The 18,447-nt window shown below is 44.7% G+C and overlaps 1 protein-coding gene across 2 annotated transcripts in view; it reads left to right on the forward strand.

The window, feature by feature from the left end:
- fat2 (FAT atypical cadherin 2) overlaps positions 1 to 18,447 on the forward strand; it is a 94,821-nt gene that overhangs the window by 20,370 nt on the left and 56,004 nt on the right. For both annotated transcript variants that reach the window (XM_085471751.1, XM_085471759.1), the window contains exons 4-10: positions 6,201 to 6,259; positions 7,668 to 7,979; positions 8,771 to 8,978; positions 15,215 to 15,354; positions 16,531 to 16,593; positions 17,218 to 17,430; positions 17,669 to 17,879. In XM_085471751.1, coding sequence (XP_085327877.1) covers positions 6,201 to 6,259; positions 7,668 to 7,979; positions 8,771 to 8,978; positions 15,215 to 15,354; positions 16,531 to 16,593; positions 17,218 to 17,430; positions 17,669 to 17,879 — 1,206 coding nt within the window. The remainder of the gene's footprint in view (positions 1 to 6,200; positions 6,260 to 7,667; positions 7,980 to 8,770; positions 8,979 to 15,214; positions 15,355 to 16,530; positions 16,594 to 17,217; positions 17,431 to 17,668; positions 17,880 to 18,447) is intronic.

Here is an 18,447-nt window from a genome sequence, read left to right on the forward strand (position 1 = left end):
TGAGGCACAACATTTTAACACCAAGTTTTGAATGGCAAGCTAACCTGGAGAATTTCTTATCCATCCAGACCTTTTCTTTAACTTGTCCAATTCAAGGCTGCAGCGTCACAGGGCGAGCGGCAGAATACACTCTGGACACTTTGCTAGTCTGTCCCACAGAGAGACACACACACACCTACAGTCAATTTAACCTCAACAGTTTATTTAACGTCAGGGGTGTCCAACTTGAGAGCTACTGTCCTGCAGCTTTTAGATGCATTCCTACTCCACCACTGCTGAATAAAATGGTTGGATTACCTCTTCAGTATGCCATCAATTTTGGCAAAGGCCTGATAACAAGCCATTCATGTGATTCAGGTGTGTCGGAACAAAGACTGGAGTTGGACACCCCTGGTGTATGTCTTTGGACTGTGAGAGGAAGCGTGAGTACATGGAGAAAGGCCAAACTGCCCCCAGCTGTACAAAGAGTGTTTAACCTTAATTATGAGTACTCACCAATAAAAACATGGTCAGTACTCTGAACTCTGTCCTTAAAGTTCCTAAACCTTCATAAGATTGAAAAAATAATTTCCAGACCTAGCACTTATTCCATCCAACAGGTAGACATTGTGTTTTTAATTGCAGCTATAATTATTTTGTTATTGAATTTATTATTAGAATATAGTACAAAAGTACAATTTTCCAGTTTTCCAGCTTTGGCTCACGTCTCCTCCCTCCCACTTAAACATTTCTCACCCCTGAATCATGGTATTGAAGCATTCAGTGAGCAGCATATGTGCAGGCAAAAATACAGGAACTCTGGGATGTAATTGGATCAAGTTGCTCAGCGTCATTCTGGCATTTCACGAGCAGCTCGAGCAGAAAAAGAGACTTCATGCTCTCATTGCAATTGATTTACATCTTGATTCAAACTCCCTTTGTGTGTGCAGGACATCTGGCAGGCCTCTGTTGCAGAGTGTTTTGGTATATCTGTACGTGTTACATTTTGATTCATGGGTGAAAAGCTAACAAGCATATGCATGCTTGCAAATGCAGTGTTGCAAGCATGAGTGCAGTATGTGCTGCGGAAGCTAGGTCTGTCTATACCTATACAACAGGGAGCTCCCTGAGAGTCACTCACAGAGTCAGTCACGTGCGACCTGAAATAAAAACTGAGTTAGCATGACGGGAACAATGAGGAAGCCTAAACATCTCTGCCTTCCTCGCTGACAGTTGAAGCTGAATCACCTGGCGAGGACTTTGAAGTTAAAGCTATTGAGCGCAGCATTAGCTGTGATGCTACCAGCCGCTACCAGCCCTGTCCTTGTCCTCTAACATGCTATTTGTCCACGCCCCGAGGCCAGTGTACCGAGGGATTACAGAGATGTCGCTCAGAGACGGGGCAAAGGTTTGCTGCCAGCTGGAGTGTGTCACATTCAAACAAGTATTTTTCTATAAATGCAGGTGTATTTGGTATCCATTTACTCATGCATAGAAGCACAGGATGAATAGTGTTTTGCTGAAAAGGGGTTATTAAATCTCTGTGAACCTTTTTGTATTCTGAGGCTGCAGGCTGAGGACAGCTGACTGACACTGACCCAAATTCTTGCAGAACTGACCGAAGTTTTATTTTTTTTATCCCTGTGCTGCAAACTAAAAATAATTAAAGTAAAAAAAACTCCTAAAACCTGAAGTTCCTCTAACATCTAGCAGAGGCTCCAGCAGTGATAATAAACGTGCAAAAATAAACGTGCATTATTAGGGCTGTGGTCTCTTTGACTGACGGGTGGCTGGTGACCAGTGTTGCCAACTCCTCAGTAAGGAAAATCGCTATTGGCTGTCCTAAAAGTCGCTAGAAGTTGCCAAATGACGTCATCGCCTAATTTGCATAATTGGTCATGCTAATGTAATTGTAACCTACGGTGTTTTAGAGAGAAATAACATCGTGGAAGAGACAAAGTGAGTAAAAAACGTCCTAAATGCAGTTGGAATTTATTTAGAACTACAAATTAAATTTCTTTCAATTATTGTTTTTTAATGTCACAATTCCAACCCTGCTCCTTTTTCTGGGCCTGGACCGGCAAAAGTGACCTGAAATAGGCACTCTGGTGGAGTTACTGTGTGTGTGAGAGTGTGTGTTTATAAGTAGTTTTAAACCTTGTGATCCACAAAACAGCATAAGAGTAAAAGAAGAACAGACTGCGTTACAGTCAGTGCGGGAGCAGCGGCTTCGCTCATGCGCGATTCATTTGCCGTTTGGACACACAGGTGTGAACGTCTCCTGCCCTGATAGCAGCTGGGGAGGACTATCCTCCGCCTGTGAGCGCTTTGGCACGGGTGAGGTGCTCACGGCAACACCGCTGCTTGTTGAGAGTAAGAGCGATACGCGTTTTCATGTCAAAAAGTCATCATAAATAAGTCTCCAATACCACCAGAAAAAGTCGCCAGATTTGTCGCTAGTTGCTTTTTAGAAAAAAAGTCGCTAAGGTGATCTGAAAACTTGCTAAATATAGCGACAAAGTCGCTAAGTTGGCAACACTGCTGGTGACACAAGTGGCTGTAGCTGCTAGCTGCCTGCTAGGCTTCTCCTCAGCTAGCTGGAGTTCCTGAACTGGACCTGTGGACTAGGGCTGGGTACCGTCACTGATTTCTAGAATCGATTCAATTCCGATTCACAAGGTCCCGAATTGATCCACGATTCGATTTAATTCGATTCGATTTAATTCGATTCGATTCAATTCGATTTGAATCTGGGAAATTTTGACAGTCAGAAATATTATAATTCAGATCAGTACATTTACATATTTTTGTATCTATAAAAAGGAAGCTGACACACGCAAGACTTTATCAAAAGTGTGTGCATCACAGCAGATGCCTTTAAAGGCATCTGCTGTGATGCACAGAAACACAGAAAAACATGAAGGTGATTTTCCTGGCCTGGGATTTTATAAAAATATTCTGCAGTACATCATAAACGAAAGAAATCCATTAATCAATAAATGAACATTACCTCTGAAGTTACAGCGGTTTTATTAGAGACACAGTTAAGTGTTTTGCATTTTGCATAATTTTAAAAAGTTTAAATTTGTTCAGTATTGAACGGCAGAAATTAGGTTTTCTTTTTGGAAGTATATAAAACGGAAAGAAAAAAAACGTCAGCCGACAGCGCTGTAAACAACGGCAGACTTGTGCGTAACAAGCAAGCGAATAATGAAGAAAAACTGTTCTTGAAGTACAGAGAGAGAGAGCTGTGCATCGTGGTCGAAGCAAAACAGTAAAAGTAAGAGTGAATACATGTCGATGTTTATGTTTTTAATGAATCGATTTCACGTTATCCAAGCCAGAATTGATTTTAATCGATAAATCGATTATAAAAACCCACCCCTACTGTGGACCACATTTGTGCTGTTGGAGCTCTTGCTAATAGTTTTTACATTAAATCGCAGCTTCCACAGGTCCAGTAAACATCAGAACAAATGCTAAACAGGCTTTTTGACTTCGAGGTCTGCAACTGGTTTTTGTGGTTCACTGAAGTCCAAATCAACAGGAAACCTAGTTGCCAGTTTGTGGCCTCTAGAGCTCTGACCTCAGCTTCTTTCAGCTCATATGGGATGAACTGGACTCGAACTGGGACCTCATCTTCTGCCTTCAGTGGTCACTAACACTCCTGGAGCCATGTCGGAGCACAGGCTGTCATAGCTTAAATCAAACAGACTTTTAGGATGTGCTGACATCCTCTCTGACTTTTACTTGTAGACAGCAAACTGAGCTGTCCTTAAAATCCTTTGACAACAAAGAATCAAAGAAATATCGTGTACTAGCTTATATAGATTAGAAAAACGGCGTAAGCAGAGGGAGATCATGTTACCTGGAACCTGTTCCTCTTTGGAACATGACCCACCTTGTCTTACTGTTAACAAATGAACCTCTTATTAGTAATATGAGGGTGAAACCACTCGTGCCTTGACAAGATGAAAGTGACTCATGACCACAGCGCTGTGTCCGTTTCAGGCGAGAAGAATCGAGGAAGCTTCGTGCTTTAATGCAGAAATGCACATGAAACATTGTCGTGTGTGTTTTGAGAAAAAGCATCTCGTGGAACACTTCATTATGTGTTTGTTTGTTGACAAGGCCAGGCAAGTCAGGAATGTGCCCACTTCATTAGCATTTTGCAACAGCAAATTCCTCAAATGGCTGCAGGCTGTTGATGATTCAAAAAGTGATATGATGCGATTGTGTATTTTATATTCTTGATGTACACAAAGCACTCACCAAGATGTATGATATTTTTCTTACTATTAACAAATTTACATGAAAAAGAGTCCAACACCTGAGACCAACTTTTATATGAAATCTGTCTTGGGTAGCACATTCTCAGTCTCAGAGCCTGAGACTGAATTATTACGTCTATCGAGACGGGAACGATACACTGTGTAAAGGAAGGATGCAGCCAAAAGCCCAGCTTTGAAGCCTTAATGTGTTTTGGCCGTTGCCATGTTGGCTTTTTGGAGGCAGGAGTGACTGTATGTGGATGAGAGGTTGGAGTGCCAAGGCTCCACCGACCTTGTTATCAAGCTGAATCCACAGACTCAGTGGGAATGTCACACAGACACAGATACCTGCTAATTACCCCTCAGTAACATACAAACAAAAATTCTCAAACTTTTTTCTCATTGGCATTTCTGAAATAGTTCTCAGAAATTTGCGATGTCTGAATTAAAAAGCAAGTGAAACTAGTCCACATTCAAAAAAGAAGAGACGTAAAAATGTGATGTGAATCCTGCGAAAAAGGAATGAACGGCCCCTGACGCAGAAGCAGCTGTTTGTCCTCGTGTGGTTTTGACAGGCGTCCTGGATGGCTGAGTGAAAACAGGCGGTGGGGAGGGACGAGGCTTTAGCCGTGATTCCCACATCTGCACTAATGACAGGAACACACTTTCTAACGTTCCCACCTGTCCCTCCCAGCAGGGCTTGTTTGCTCTGTCATAAAAGGACTCGATGACGCTCAGTGGGGCCTCTTTTGCAGCACTTACGACCCCCTCCTCTGTCTGCAGCTCCCACACCTCTTTTGGTTGGAGACACAGAGACTTGTATTTTCCCAGCCTGTTGCTGTGTGTCTAGGACGCTTCTCCCAGCAGCTGCAGACACTTAAACACGCTGATTCAGCAAACTGTCAGCCGTGGTTTCCCTCGCGGTGTCTGATAATCACCTGTCACACAGTTCAGAGGCCGACTGAGCTCAGGCGGATGCGGCGGAAGCATCTGATTGGCTGTGAGTGACCCCTCCTCCCAGTGATCAGTCAGTGTTGTGCTCTGAGTGTAAGGTGACCCAAATTGCTAATTTCCAACTGTAGAGCAGCTTTGGATGACAAAATAGTGGTTTTGTCTTTCAACAGTAAATTCCACTGGTCCTGTAATGTGACACAGGTGCTTCCCGTATCTCCCAGCCATGCTGAAGGTGATGCCCTCCCCTTATGAGCAGCCGCTCTATGCTTCTGTCTCCTGTTGGTTATTTTGAGTTTATGGGCCTCCAGTTTTTTCCTGTTCTGCCAGCATCAGTACCGACAGCTCCAGTTTCTGTGAGAAAACGATCGAGTCCGGACGCCCCAGCCTTTGCCTGGTGGCAGCGGGATGGGCTCCAGCCCCCGCCCCCACGACATTGAAGTGGAGAGCGGAAGGAAATGGAGGTTTTTTAATGTCTTCTGAAAGTTTATTCTTGATATTAAACAATACAAAAAAAATGGATGCTGTTTCTTTTTTTAGACAAACAGAAGAAAGTCCTTTGCAAAGCTCCTCGATGCGATCTCTGTCGTGTTGAAGGCGGCTTGTTCTCTGCTTCAGAAGTTTATCACGCGATCCATCGCTCACTCTGTCCCTGTTTGATATCTGTATCAGTCTTTATTCAGGTCGACTTCACCTCAGCACTGCATCACACCGCCATCATCATCATCATCTTTTTTTTAGCTGTTTGTTGTAATTTTTTTATAGTGACATAAACAAACATTGAGTGACCCTCAAAAACAAAAACAACAGAAACAACATCAAGAGCTGTAAAATACAATGTGTTTTCTTCTGTTACTACTCAGGGACACCCGCCTCCATTCCCAACCGCCACAACACACACACACACAAAAACTCCCAACTCTGTTTGTTTATGTGTAACCTGCACTCTCACTTCCTGCTAACAGCACCTGTGTTTGGTGTGTGTGTTTGTGTTTGCAGGTGTTATCAGCACTGTCTCAGCTTTGGATCGAGAGGATAAACCGGAGCACAGTATTGAGGTGAGACTCTGATAAACAACATTTTCTCTTCCCATCAGATCGATGCAGAAACAGGAACACAAATCCAGCTCTGCTGTGAATCGCCGACGTTCCCATAAATCCAGAATACACAGCAGTGCTCGCTGCTTTACTGACACGGGTAACGAGCACCAAACGTGACGTCAGTGTGGAAGCTGCTCTTTTTTTAATGCTATAATTTTAGTGATCGTTCAGTCGATCGCTGACCTGTGAGTCAGGAAATAGCACAACCCCCCCACACATAACGATTTTTTCGAGAAAGTTTTCAGACGAACAAATAAAAGTGAAAAAGGTTTTTTTGCCCCGTCCGAATGTGTTGTGATCATTATTATTTATTTATTTCCAATATTTTTTTTTTAAAGGCCAATAGTTCATCTTTTAGTGTGTCTCTGTTGGTTTGTGTTGTTGGCTCATGTTAAATATTTAAGATATATATGGTTAAAAAAATGCATGGCATAAATGAACCGTGTAACTAAGAGTGCATGAGGCTGAGAGTATGAAAACTGGAATTCTTCCTCAGGGAAACAAGCTTTACTTCAGTTGGAAGCTCCACTTTAAAACTTCCACAGAAATGGGAATCAGTGCACAGTCATTACATTTAATTATGTTGTTGTTATGTGGACAATCGGAGGTGTGTAATGAGATAAAAGCAGAAAGAAAAGGCATGTGACTGGTAACATTTAGATGCTGGTTCAGATATTTCAACATCAGAAAATCAAACCACATTTCTGGCTACCGACTAAAAGAAATGTATCTCAGCTGCTTGGAAATTAATCTTCCTTAACTGGTGTGACATTTCAGGACAGACCCAAAGTTTCAGAGATTTGAGCCGTCCATCTGAGACCATTTTTATTTTTTCTGATATTATCTATTCAAATCAGTTTTATGTATAGAGCTCCAAATTAGAACAACAGCCTTCTCAGCCTTCTCCATTTTTTTGTAATGATACTACAGAGAAAACAACAACAGGCAGATAACTCCCCTATGAGCAAGCGCTTTGGCGACAGCGGGAAGGAAAAACTCCCTTTTAACAGGAAGAAACCTCCAACAGAACCAGGCTCAGGGAGGGTCAGACGGGTTGGGTGTGAGGGGAGGAAGGTGGGACAAAGACAAGCTGAGGAACAGAGCCAGAGATGAATAATAACTAATGATTAAATAAGACAGGTGCATGACCACATGGAGAACATCTCCACCCCAACCTCCCCCACTCCTAATAAAGGAAAACTCTTAGCAGCAACACAAAAATACCCCCGCCTCCAGCAATCTTTGTCGTAGCTTTAAAACCCCAAGAAATTCATTTAGTGGTTTAAAATTAAGTCAAAGTAAATATAAAGATCAATCGTGCTTTTATTATTCTGATGTTGACCCTCCAACTCTTTTTCACCTTCAGGTTATCGTGTCGGATAACGGATCTCCGGCTCTGAGCTCCACCGCCACCGTTGTGATCCAGGTTCTAGATGCCAACGACAACCCTCCCAAGTTCATGGAAAAACGTTTTGACGTCAAGCTGCCTGAACGGCGTCACGACGGTGGCAAACAGGAAGTCTGCAGGATACTCGCTCAGGATAACGACGAGGGCCCGAACGCGGCAGTAACCTACAGTCTGCAGGAAAACGTGGACGAGCAGTTTGAAATCGACCCAGTGACGGGCGTGGTCACATCGCACGGCGACTTCTTGCCCGAAAGCTACAATATTCTCACAGTAGGTGCTGCAGAAATTTTCACCACAGCAAGTTTACTTGTCCCGTCAACGTTTCATACGGCTGATGAATCTGAAGCTGTTACAAACCTGTTGTTAACGCAGTGTTTACTCATTGGATGAATTTACTGCATGTATGATTATTTTATCAAGCTCAATTTTTCCGATGTTTTGTGATGCAAACAGATCTGACCAATCAGACCACTGCATTTGGCAATAAGTGCACTCACAATACGGAAATAGTAAAATAATCGTAGGTTACCTCTGCTCCGGCTCAGTCGGCTCTCTGAACGGATTATTACATTTCCTCAGATGTGTTTCCACCTCTGACATCCTTAAATCAGGACGTCAGGATCTCATCATCACTTTTTTTCACCGTTGTTATTTAAGGATTTTTTTTACACACACTTGCGATTTGTGTCCCAAAAATTAGGAATTTCATGTCTTTTTTATTTTTCAGAATGCGCTCGTTGTGCAACACCTTCAGTCTGTCAGCATCTATGTGTTGATCCTGACTCAGTCAGAGCGCCCCCTAGAGTCAAAATGACATAAGCAGTATGCGATTGTTATTGTATGTGGCACGACTGTTACCATAGTTACCATAGGTAACCAGTGAGTCCAGGCCCTCAGCTGATAGTTCATCTGACGCGGCGACATGAGTGACGGTGTAATCGTCATTTTTGGTGAATCTGAAGAAAACATCTGGACGTGAGCTGGAAGTGTTTTCAGTTACCTGCTGGACTGGATGTGCAGGTGTGTCACAGCTTCCTGTTTAGTTTCTCTGTTTATTCCAGATTAAAGCTACAGACCAGGGCAGCCCGTCCTATTCATCCACCGCTCGACTCAACATCGAGTGGATCGCCCTCCCGCCTGCCTCTGCGGAACCAATCGTGTTCGTCGAGCCACACATCAACTTTGCTGTCATAGAAACAGACCGCGTCGCTCAGATGGTGGGCGTCATCTTGACGGAGCCGCATCGGGAGAAGTGGTTCGATATCGTGGGTGAGTGGAACCACACACACACTCTGAGGTTTGACCTTTGATGGAAGCCGAGCATCACACAAATGGCTGTAATGACCTTGAAAGTAAGATAAATGATGGGGAGAAGTGCTGCTTGCATTCACGCCTGCAGAGCGCCCACTTCCACAAAGAAAACAAATTAGAGGAATCACCTGCATCAGAGCTGGCTGAGCTCATAGTAATGATTCAGAGTTTCTCCGTCTCCGCTCCTCCCGCTAAACTCTGCGGCCATGGAAATTATATTTGACGTTCGCCATATTTCCACTTAGCCCAGAGTGCTGACTCGGAGAGTCACAGCTAACAGGGTCTCATCATTTTACAATCAATCCTCATGAGTTTCCAGATGAGCTGAAGTAGTGTGATTTTCTTAAGGTCAACCAATATAATGCAGCCCGTGCAGGACGAGAGCACCGGAGGAGGGAAATGTTTAGATGTTGGTGATTTATGTAATTTTCCTAAATGTGCCTGCTCGGCTTCAGCCAGAAGTGCCCCAGAAGTGTGTCGGCTTCACTGAAAGGCCGACATTCCCATGCGACATAACTCGACCCGCATGAGCAGAAAAGTGAGCGAGCGGGTTCATTGCTTGAAAAACTCAGAGTGACAGTCGAACCGAACCTGACTCAAGAGATCCAGTCACGACGTTTATTACTACAGTCATGTTATTGCAATAAAGAAAATTGATGCAGGCGTTTTTTTTACGTGAAAACATTTGATTGATAACTGAGGCATGGTGAACTGGTCCCAGAGCCGTGACCTGTGTTCACTCAGCGAGATGAGAGACCCCGGAGCGAGGCATCTGTGGGATAATGTTTTCAGCTTCTCCCTCTTCTCTTGATCGCCGATGTTCAGGGTTTATTTCATCGATCAATACAAAGATTGCATGAATGATTCCAGCAGGTGGCGAGGTGTCAGCTCCAGTGTTGGCATGGCTTTTATCTCGTGTGTGTGTTTGTCAGATGTTTGTGATGACACTGCAGCTGGATGTCATCACCAGGGGCCAGTGTTAGAGATGGTGTGGGGTCAGGTTTACGTCATCAGTCCTTCAGATGAGCTGCTGCAGTGAGGACAGAAGTCAGAATGTAGAAAGATTTTCCTGGTGATTAAATCAAACAAAGTCTGTGCTTCTCAGTTTTCCCCCTCCTTTTGTGCTGGACTTCCACCAATCAGCAGCTTACTTTCAATTCAACCTGTGTGTTTTCTGTTTAAAAAATCCCAGGAGTTAGATGTGACTCAGAAGGACAGATTCATCCTCCCTTTTCTGATTCGTCAGTCATGTAATCACTGAATAAACATGTGAAATTATGCTGTTACATACTGACATTTGCCTGGCGGCATCTCAGGCTTCTGTCTGTGCACAAGTGAAAAATCTGCAGTGCTTTCAGAAAACAGGTAGAAAAACTAGCAGCGGATAAATAATGCAAAAGGCCGGCGCTGCCTGAAGAGGGGGAAAGGATGGAGGAGAGGAAAAAAAGGTCTTGGTGTCAGCGGTATCAGCAGGACGTTTCTCTCTGTGAGCAGGACACAGCAGAGCTCCTCTCATCACCTGCCAGATCCCCACTGCAGGGACAACTGGCCTTTCCTCCTCTGCCTCCTCCCTCCTCTCAGGAGGCCGCCACGGAAAGCTCTACAGAAATCCATGAGAGGCATGACATCACATTCAAGTGGAAGTCATCGCTGGCTGTTCCCTTTGAGGCTTGCTGGCTGGCTGGCTGGCTGCGCCGAGCTCGGTCTGAGCCAGAGCCCGGGCGTGACCCTGTGCGTCCCAGAGGAGGCGCTCGGGTCTGCTCATTCTCACATTTATTGTGATGGAGGAGCTTGTACACACAAATTCAAATTGTAAGAGTCATTTTGTCTGAAAAAAAACTGATAATCTTTATAATCTTCACCCTGTGCCTCCTCCTCCTCCTGTGTTTGCAGGGTTCCATCTTCTTCTCTTATTTTACTGTTTGGCACATGGGTGCTGATATCTGATGGGACTCTCTCAGACAGATATCATCAGGTATTTATTCCTCTGATTTGCCCTCCCCCCATCAGATGTCTATCGCCGTGCTGTGTTAAGGGCCAAGTGGAAACGGCAGCAGTGGGATGTTGGCTAGCAGGCGAGGAATGCAACCCGGCTGTTTGTGGATGGATGTGGCGCCCTGCAGGTTCACTGGGCACTGATCTGAGATCTGGGTCCTGGATCGGGTCCCAGCCGGGTGCATTAGGATGAGGCTCCAGCTTCTGTTCAGACAGAGCAGTTTATAAAATGTTTATCCCGAAAGGTGACATTTAACCCAAGACATGTTTCACTGATCAGACTTAGGAGGAATGAAAAAAGAAAACCACATATGCAGTAAAAATCCAGTCATGTCATGTTAGAGGTTAAAGGTGTGCTCACACAGCTGTTAGCGGCTTATTGTCGATGCTTTTGCAGGATTTAAGTCTGAAATAAATCGTGCACATGTGATTTACTACTTTGCTCCTGATGTGGTTTTAAGCTTTAAGCTACGAGTGTTCATTGTTTTTGGAGTGACAGACGTCATCAGAACAAGCTCAGGTCTTGCTCTGTCCTGCAGGTGAAGACCTGCAGGACAGAGCAGGTCCTGCAGGTGAAGACTTCACCCACATGTTTCTGAGCACAGATGATAATTTGGGCTGAAGTTGATGTGCAGTGTGGGCGGGAGGACGTGTCTGCAGGAGGTTGTTTTACCGCAAGCAGAGCGCTGTGCGCAGAGATGAAGGAAACTGTAGAGCACAAACAGCTCAGCAGTTCTCTGCAGGATCACGTCAGGTACACAAACAGAGACGTTTGCAGCAGTGAGATTACGTTAGTTTAAAGTCTGAATATGAACGTTAATAAAGACGTACAGCCGGCAGAGCGACAGCTTCATTTAGTTACAGTAACTTCGGCAACACGCAGCTCGTTCTGGTCTTAAAACATCTGATTTTAATGCGTGTTGATGTTCATGAACGGAGGAACTCCTCACTGATGCCTTTGCTTCAGCGGCCTGCTGCTCACAGTCACGTGTTGGTGAGCTGTTGAGCTTTAACTCTGCCGATAACGACGCTTCTCTCATTGTGTGTTTGCGTGCTCCTGTAAGTCATGAATCTGATTTGCTGTATGTCTGCGGCGCCGCAGGAGTGAAGACAGTCCATCTTCGTTTTCTGACCCTCAGCCAGTGACTCGCGGCGCGCAGCAGGAGATGTGAGAAAATGAGCTTTTCCTGGTGGGGTAGCTGACCTGACCCCCTCTGCGGCGGCTCGGCTAGGTCAGGAGAACAAGGAAGCTGGCGGCCGAGTTGAGAAATGAAAACTTCCAGGTTTGTGCCTGGGAACAGTTAGACGGGGAAAGCGCAGCAGGACGTCTGTTGCCGGTCATGTTAACTCTTCCTCCTCGATTCGCCCTGAATAGGCGGTGGCTGCAGCTCTGCCGCAGTGCCCACAGGCAGTCATTACTCAGACATTTGTATGGTGATGTAGGGATGACATATCAACTACCACTGAGGCCCTGCAGGATGTTCAGAAGCAGGCTTACCTGTCCAACACTTCACACCTGAAACACAGGAAAGGAAGACACACAGAGACATTCGCATGTCATGTGTTAAATCTTTGCTTTCTGAACAGAGAGGCAGGGCTCAGACGTAAGAAGTTCAGGTGTTACTCACCAGTCTGACATGCTACCCAGAATGCACGTGTGAAGTTTCAGCGCTGGTTTGTCTCCACTACGTCACAGACGTGAAACTGCTTCAATTCGTTCAGACCGATGGATCCATCGGTCTGAACAAGAGCAGATTTAGTCTTTAGTTTGGTCTTGGAGGGCTGGGGTGGGATTTGGGAGGTCTGCAGTACTAATGAGATATAAGGGCTCAAAATCCTAGAAAAAAAGCTTGGCCTTCCGGCCACTGGCACCTTGCCCTGGTCGACATTCACAGGTTATGTAGACGGAGATAAATTCCTGAGATGAAGCTCTTTTTCTTCTGTGGGTCATTCTTTTCTTAAAGAAGCCTCCAGTGTCCGCAGGGATCATATCATTTTTTTCCCTGGAGACGATCAGTAACGTGAATTGCTTGACCCGATTATCTATCGATCAGGAACAAACGCCAATGAGAGACTGTGTGTGTGCGATGAAGAAGTAAAAAAGAACAAGAGGACATCAAAGGCTTAGTGCAAAAATAACACTGCACTGCCTCGCTCATCATGTTACACAGTAATATCAGTGTGTGTGTGTGTGCGTGCATGCATGTGAAACGAGGATATCGTAATAAACACCATCTGGCTGAGCAGGCATGAGGCTTACCTTTCTCACGTACATCCACAGAACCTGCTGAGAAAGAGAGACAGAGAAGGAAGGAAGGATAAAAGGGAGGAAGTGTATGAAAAGAGCAATAAACAGATGGTGGGAGGGGCTCAGTGAGCAAATGCACAGGTACATCACTGTATGTGTCATAGTTCAGTGATTTGTGACAAAAAAAGTCAAGAAAACTCATTGGATAACCACGGACAATGGGATTCAGGTGCACAGATTAGAAGGACAAACACGCTAAAGTTTCCTCTTCACCGCAGAGTAACCATCGATGCTACAGCTCATAAGGTTCATACAGAGTTAAACCCTTAAATATCTGGTCTGTGTTCCTCTGTAAAATCAAAAGATAAAGATGGGACTGAAGTGCAGTTTAGTAGCTTTTCACTCCAACTCACAGAATGAGGCCCCAAAAGACATTAATACCAGTGAAGAACTCTGTCGTTAGGCTGAAAAGGGGCAAAATAAAACTCCTGGAGATACTCGAACTGAACGGTGTTGGTGTGAAAGCAGTCCAGTCTGAGAGGAATTTTATTCCCTTCAGCCTATTGTCAATGGCTATGTGTCTGTGACATCGAACACCAGGAGGAAGAGAGATGAAGGTTAATTATAGACGCCCCCTTACTGTTCTCGTGGTGCATGAAAAGATGGAAAGCTGTGATTGGTCACAGCTGTAGTGTGCCATATATCCGTGTCATGTTCCAGCAATAATCAGCTGATTGTGTCCTTTTTACCCTGGGAGGGTGCTGCCATTGCCCGCAGGGTGGATGGGTGGAGGTACACCTACTAAAAGTCTTTTTGATGGGTTTAAAGTTTTCGGACAAGTTTTCTGAAAGTCTTGTGGACACGATATCTCAAGAAATAGGTGACCTAGTGTTTTCAGATTTGGCTGCAGCTCATTAGGTGCAGCAATGCATCAGTTCATTGGTGCTTCCAACCCTGGCTGCTTCAGTTTGCCTGCCAAAGTATCCTGGGGAGAGATTGTGAACCCTGAGTTGTATGTGAGTGTTAGATAGAAAGAACAAAGTGCTTCTGTGAATGAGGCAAGCTTGGAGTGCTGCGGTGGAGTAGAGAAGCACATAAGAACCCTCCTTTAACTGTTTACCGAACCAGAGGTGATACTACAAAGTAATCAACTGGGAATACTTGGAATGGTGTTATTTGAGCAACACATTATCCTTCTAGCTTCGTGATTATGATGAGGAAATGGTTTCACAATCCTATCTTTGTTATAAACAGACACACAGTGTTTCAGCCTCTAATCCTTTATCTGTAAGTAAGACTGAACTCTGTGGATCATATTTCATGCCTCAGACCATGAGCCACTGCAGCACATCCAGCTGTTTTCCGGCGTGGACGCGAGAGCAGACGAACCAGTTTCTGCTCTGTTTGAACTTGAAACAAGCTTCAGTTTAAGCAAACCAAAGGTCACCATCAAAGGGAAGCGATGCATCGGAAAGGTTCACATGTTTAGTATCGAACTGCATGCTGCTCCACAAATCCAACATCTACCGCTGCTGTTGACAGGAAACAAACAGAGATCTCGGACAAGTGGTGCAGACAGGTGAGTGGCTCAGTGGGCCAATAAGAAGGCGTCACAGAGTTGTGCTGTGGACTCTGGTATGAGTCTGTGTGTCCCGCCTTACCAGCGCAAGAGTGTCTGACACACATTTGTTTCAAGTAGAAAGTGACCCGCTCTGCACGCTGCCTCAGTGTGGGTCACATGATGTCATCATAATGGTGATATCATAATGGTTCATAACTGGCTGTATGTGTAATTACATGTAAATGAAAAGCAGCAGCACCAACCCTGAATGCCCCCCCAGAAATTATTGTTAACACAGATTGCAAAGTGAATCTGTGTTAACGATGCCAATAATCGTCACAATCAGCCTAAATGGTAATAACTCAAACCTGTCCCCCTCTCGTCTCTCAGGTGGGGATGAGCAAAAAGACTTTGACATCCAGAAGAACACTGGGAGGCTCTCCATCGCCCGCCAGCTCGATGCGGCCCGGCGCTCCATCTACAACCTGACTGTGCGGGTCACAGATGGGCACCACAGCGCCATCACACAGGTTAGGAACACAAGTGTCTTCTTCTTCACTAATAAACAGATGTTTCAGCGCGCAGATAACAGCAGCACTTAGTGTTGGTGTGTGGACAGAGGAGATGAGATGGTGAATAAAATAAAGGTTGTTCCACTCATTACCAACGGCTGGAGGGCAGAATTCGATTGTTTTTACCTGCCTGTGTTTGAAACAAGTGACGACCTTTGTCTTTTCTGTTTACTGCTATTAGATATTTATATATTTTGATGTTTAGCATCAGGAAATCCTGAGACTAAATCTGCCTCATCGCACTCACATCACACATTTGGAAGCTGTTTGCGAGAAAGAGATAATGAGGCCAGCTAATTATTAGGCTCAGTTAGGCCTGCAAAGTTTTTAGTTTCATTATAATTATAAAAGTATACTGTTAAAAAGTTACACTTCGAAACACATCAGCTCTCAACAACTTCTGCTGAATATCTGTACTGAGGAACCAAAGGAGCCACATTGATCAGCTTACAGAATTCACCCCAAACATCATATGTGGGTGTTTTTGGGGGTTGTCTCCTTGTTACCCCTGGTCTTAATTTCATTAACACCCAGTTTAACAGCCCCCTCTGATACCTGATGCTGTACTTTGTGAGGAACATGACACTTTTGGCTGATACTGAATTAACAGTTTGGGTCAGCCGTTTATTTAAAGGGCCAGTTCGTCTCATTTAGTCTTCTAAAAATAATCCTTGTCTGTTAAGGAGGCACTTCACACAAATGGAGTCTGGGCTGACTCACAGTGACAGTAACTCACAGCTGTTTTTCATTTAATGAGACAAATAAAGGACTGAGACAACGAGCCACTTTTCATGTGAATTTATAGATTTCTGTGTTTGTGAAGCCACAGTTTAAACCACTTGTTTAGTCGAACTTAAACAAATACATCAAAGCGTCCAAACGTCATTTTCTCCCTGTTTCTGACATCAGAGGAAACAAACGGCGTGTCTGATGGCAGCACGCTGTGGCAGCAACACATACAAACATCCTACAACTCCATTTGTGTCTTCATTTTCAGTCTCAGGGTTGCTGTAGAATCTAACTCAAGATCCTGCGGGCAGTCACAGATCAGCCGTTTTGAAGCTTGACCTTTCACATTTGATATTGTTCATGCTGAGAATCCATTTTCTCAAACCCTGTGTGTCCCAACTGCAGGTCTACGTCCAGGTGCTGAACATCAATGAGCATCGGCCCGTCTTCCTGGAGCCGCTGTACGAGGTGAGAGAAACGACAGCCCGCTTGCATGTTCTACAAAAAACTGTGCTTTGTTGTGTATCTGACGGACAAACACCAAACCAGTTCCACATCACTGCTTTCCGCTTTCTCCCTTCTCATTCTCCGTTGCCGCCATGCTTTTTTGGCCATGTGCGTATGAAAACAAAGGCACATCTTCTATCGCGATATTTCATTTTCTTATCGTTGCCTAACATTGTACCGGTATTACCATGAACAGTATAATATGGCCCAGCCCTAATGAGAATAGATTCAAGCATACTGGAACCAGTTAGCGTTTGGAGTCCTGATGATGACGTCAGAAAGTGACGTGAACATTTTGAAATGTGTTTAAAATACTTATTCTGTGAGTTTGGATGAAATTTCATCCAATCTGTGGTTTTGGCCCAACAGTGATGGCCCAACTTGCATTTACTTTACATTTTATTTTAGTGTGTTTAAAAAACTCTCACTGCGCTGTTCCTACTGACTAAAATGTCAGGCTTCTCTGGATTCACTCGATAATAGCTGGTTATGAAGTCTCACAGTAAAATGTTTTGGAAGTCCTCTTTCTCTCAGTTGTTTGTCGGTCACAGTAATCAGCCTCCAAATGTTCTCTGTGGGTTTAAGGTGAGGGTTCCTGAGGACACCTCCCCATGGAAGGACATCCTACAGATCAGCGCTCAGGATGGTGACACCAACAGCAAGCTGGTTTACTCCATCCACAGCAGCCTCCACCCGGACAGCACCAAGCTCTTCCACCTGGACCCGAAGAGCGGAGTGCTGGTGATGACGGAGGAGCTGGACTACGAGAAGATCGCCGTTCATACGCTCACCGTCATGGTATTGAAAACTGCTGATTTACTACCACAAACATGTTTATGGAAGAAGAAACTCAGATTGTGTTTTCCATAATGTCCAACAGCGTGAACTTTGAATGCTGATGTTAATTAGAATAATAAGATGAAAAATAATCTCTTCGTCTGATCAGAACAGTAAAGTAAGACTTTTATTTGTCTTTATTCAACCCTTCAGTTTCTTTGTTCCTCCAGCAGTTCATTATCTCCTCGCTCGTCTGCAGGTGCGTGACCAGGGGATACCAGTGAAGAGGAACTTTGCAAAGGTGGTGGTTCACGTGGAGGACTGCAATGACCACTCACCGGCTTTCCTCAGCCCTCGCTATGAGGTCGGTGTCTCTAACCTGGCCCACGCGGGCACCGAGGTCCTCCGGGTCAAGGCCCTAGACAAGGACATGGGAAGCAACGCCCACATCAGCTACTCGTTGCACTCTGGTGAGCAGGCCTCTCTTTTTATTCATGGTGCTCCCTTTTCTCATTTTGAAAGCTGGAAACCTCTGAGTGTCAGGCACTTGAAGTGAAAGGTTTAAGGGCACAGCGATGATATCCGAGAAATCGTCTCTGTGTATTCACAGCTGCAGTTTCCTCCTCTTCGATCTTTTCTTACCTCACAGCTGAAGCCTGCTTTCGGCCTGCTCTGTAGGTTTTTCTCTGATGCTTATCGTGTGTGTTCAGAGCGGTTATGAAAATGCGTGACGGAGCATGGCGCTCGACCCGAGTTGCCGCAGTGGAATCCTTTATGCCTGCTTGCTGTGTTTCAGACAGCAGAGAACATCCATCTTTACAAGTGTTCTGTCTCAGATTCAGCTTTCAACACTTCTTTTTTTCTTTAAAAAAATGGGCAGTGGGCAAGATAAATGTCTCCCAGAGGAGCTTCTGCTTAAATCACTGCAGCAGATCCAAGAAAATCCCTCTTTAATTCAAATTCTTTGAAAATCTTCCTAAAAGTAGATCGTGGAAACAAACAAAGGTAATTTCACATTGAATACTTTAGCTTTTGTTC

Source organism: Copadichromis virginalis, linkage group LG2 (genome assembly GCF_057382275.1).
Source record: "Copadichromis virginalis isolate Kocher_CV1m ecotype Utaka linkage group LG2, C_Virginalis_male_GT1.1, whole genome shotgun sequence".
NCBI classification, from domain to species: Eukaryota; Metazoa; Chordata; class Actinopteri; order Cichliformes; family Cichlidae; genus Copadichromis; species Copadichromis virginalis.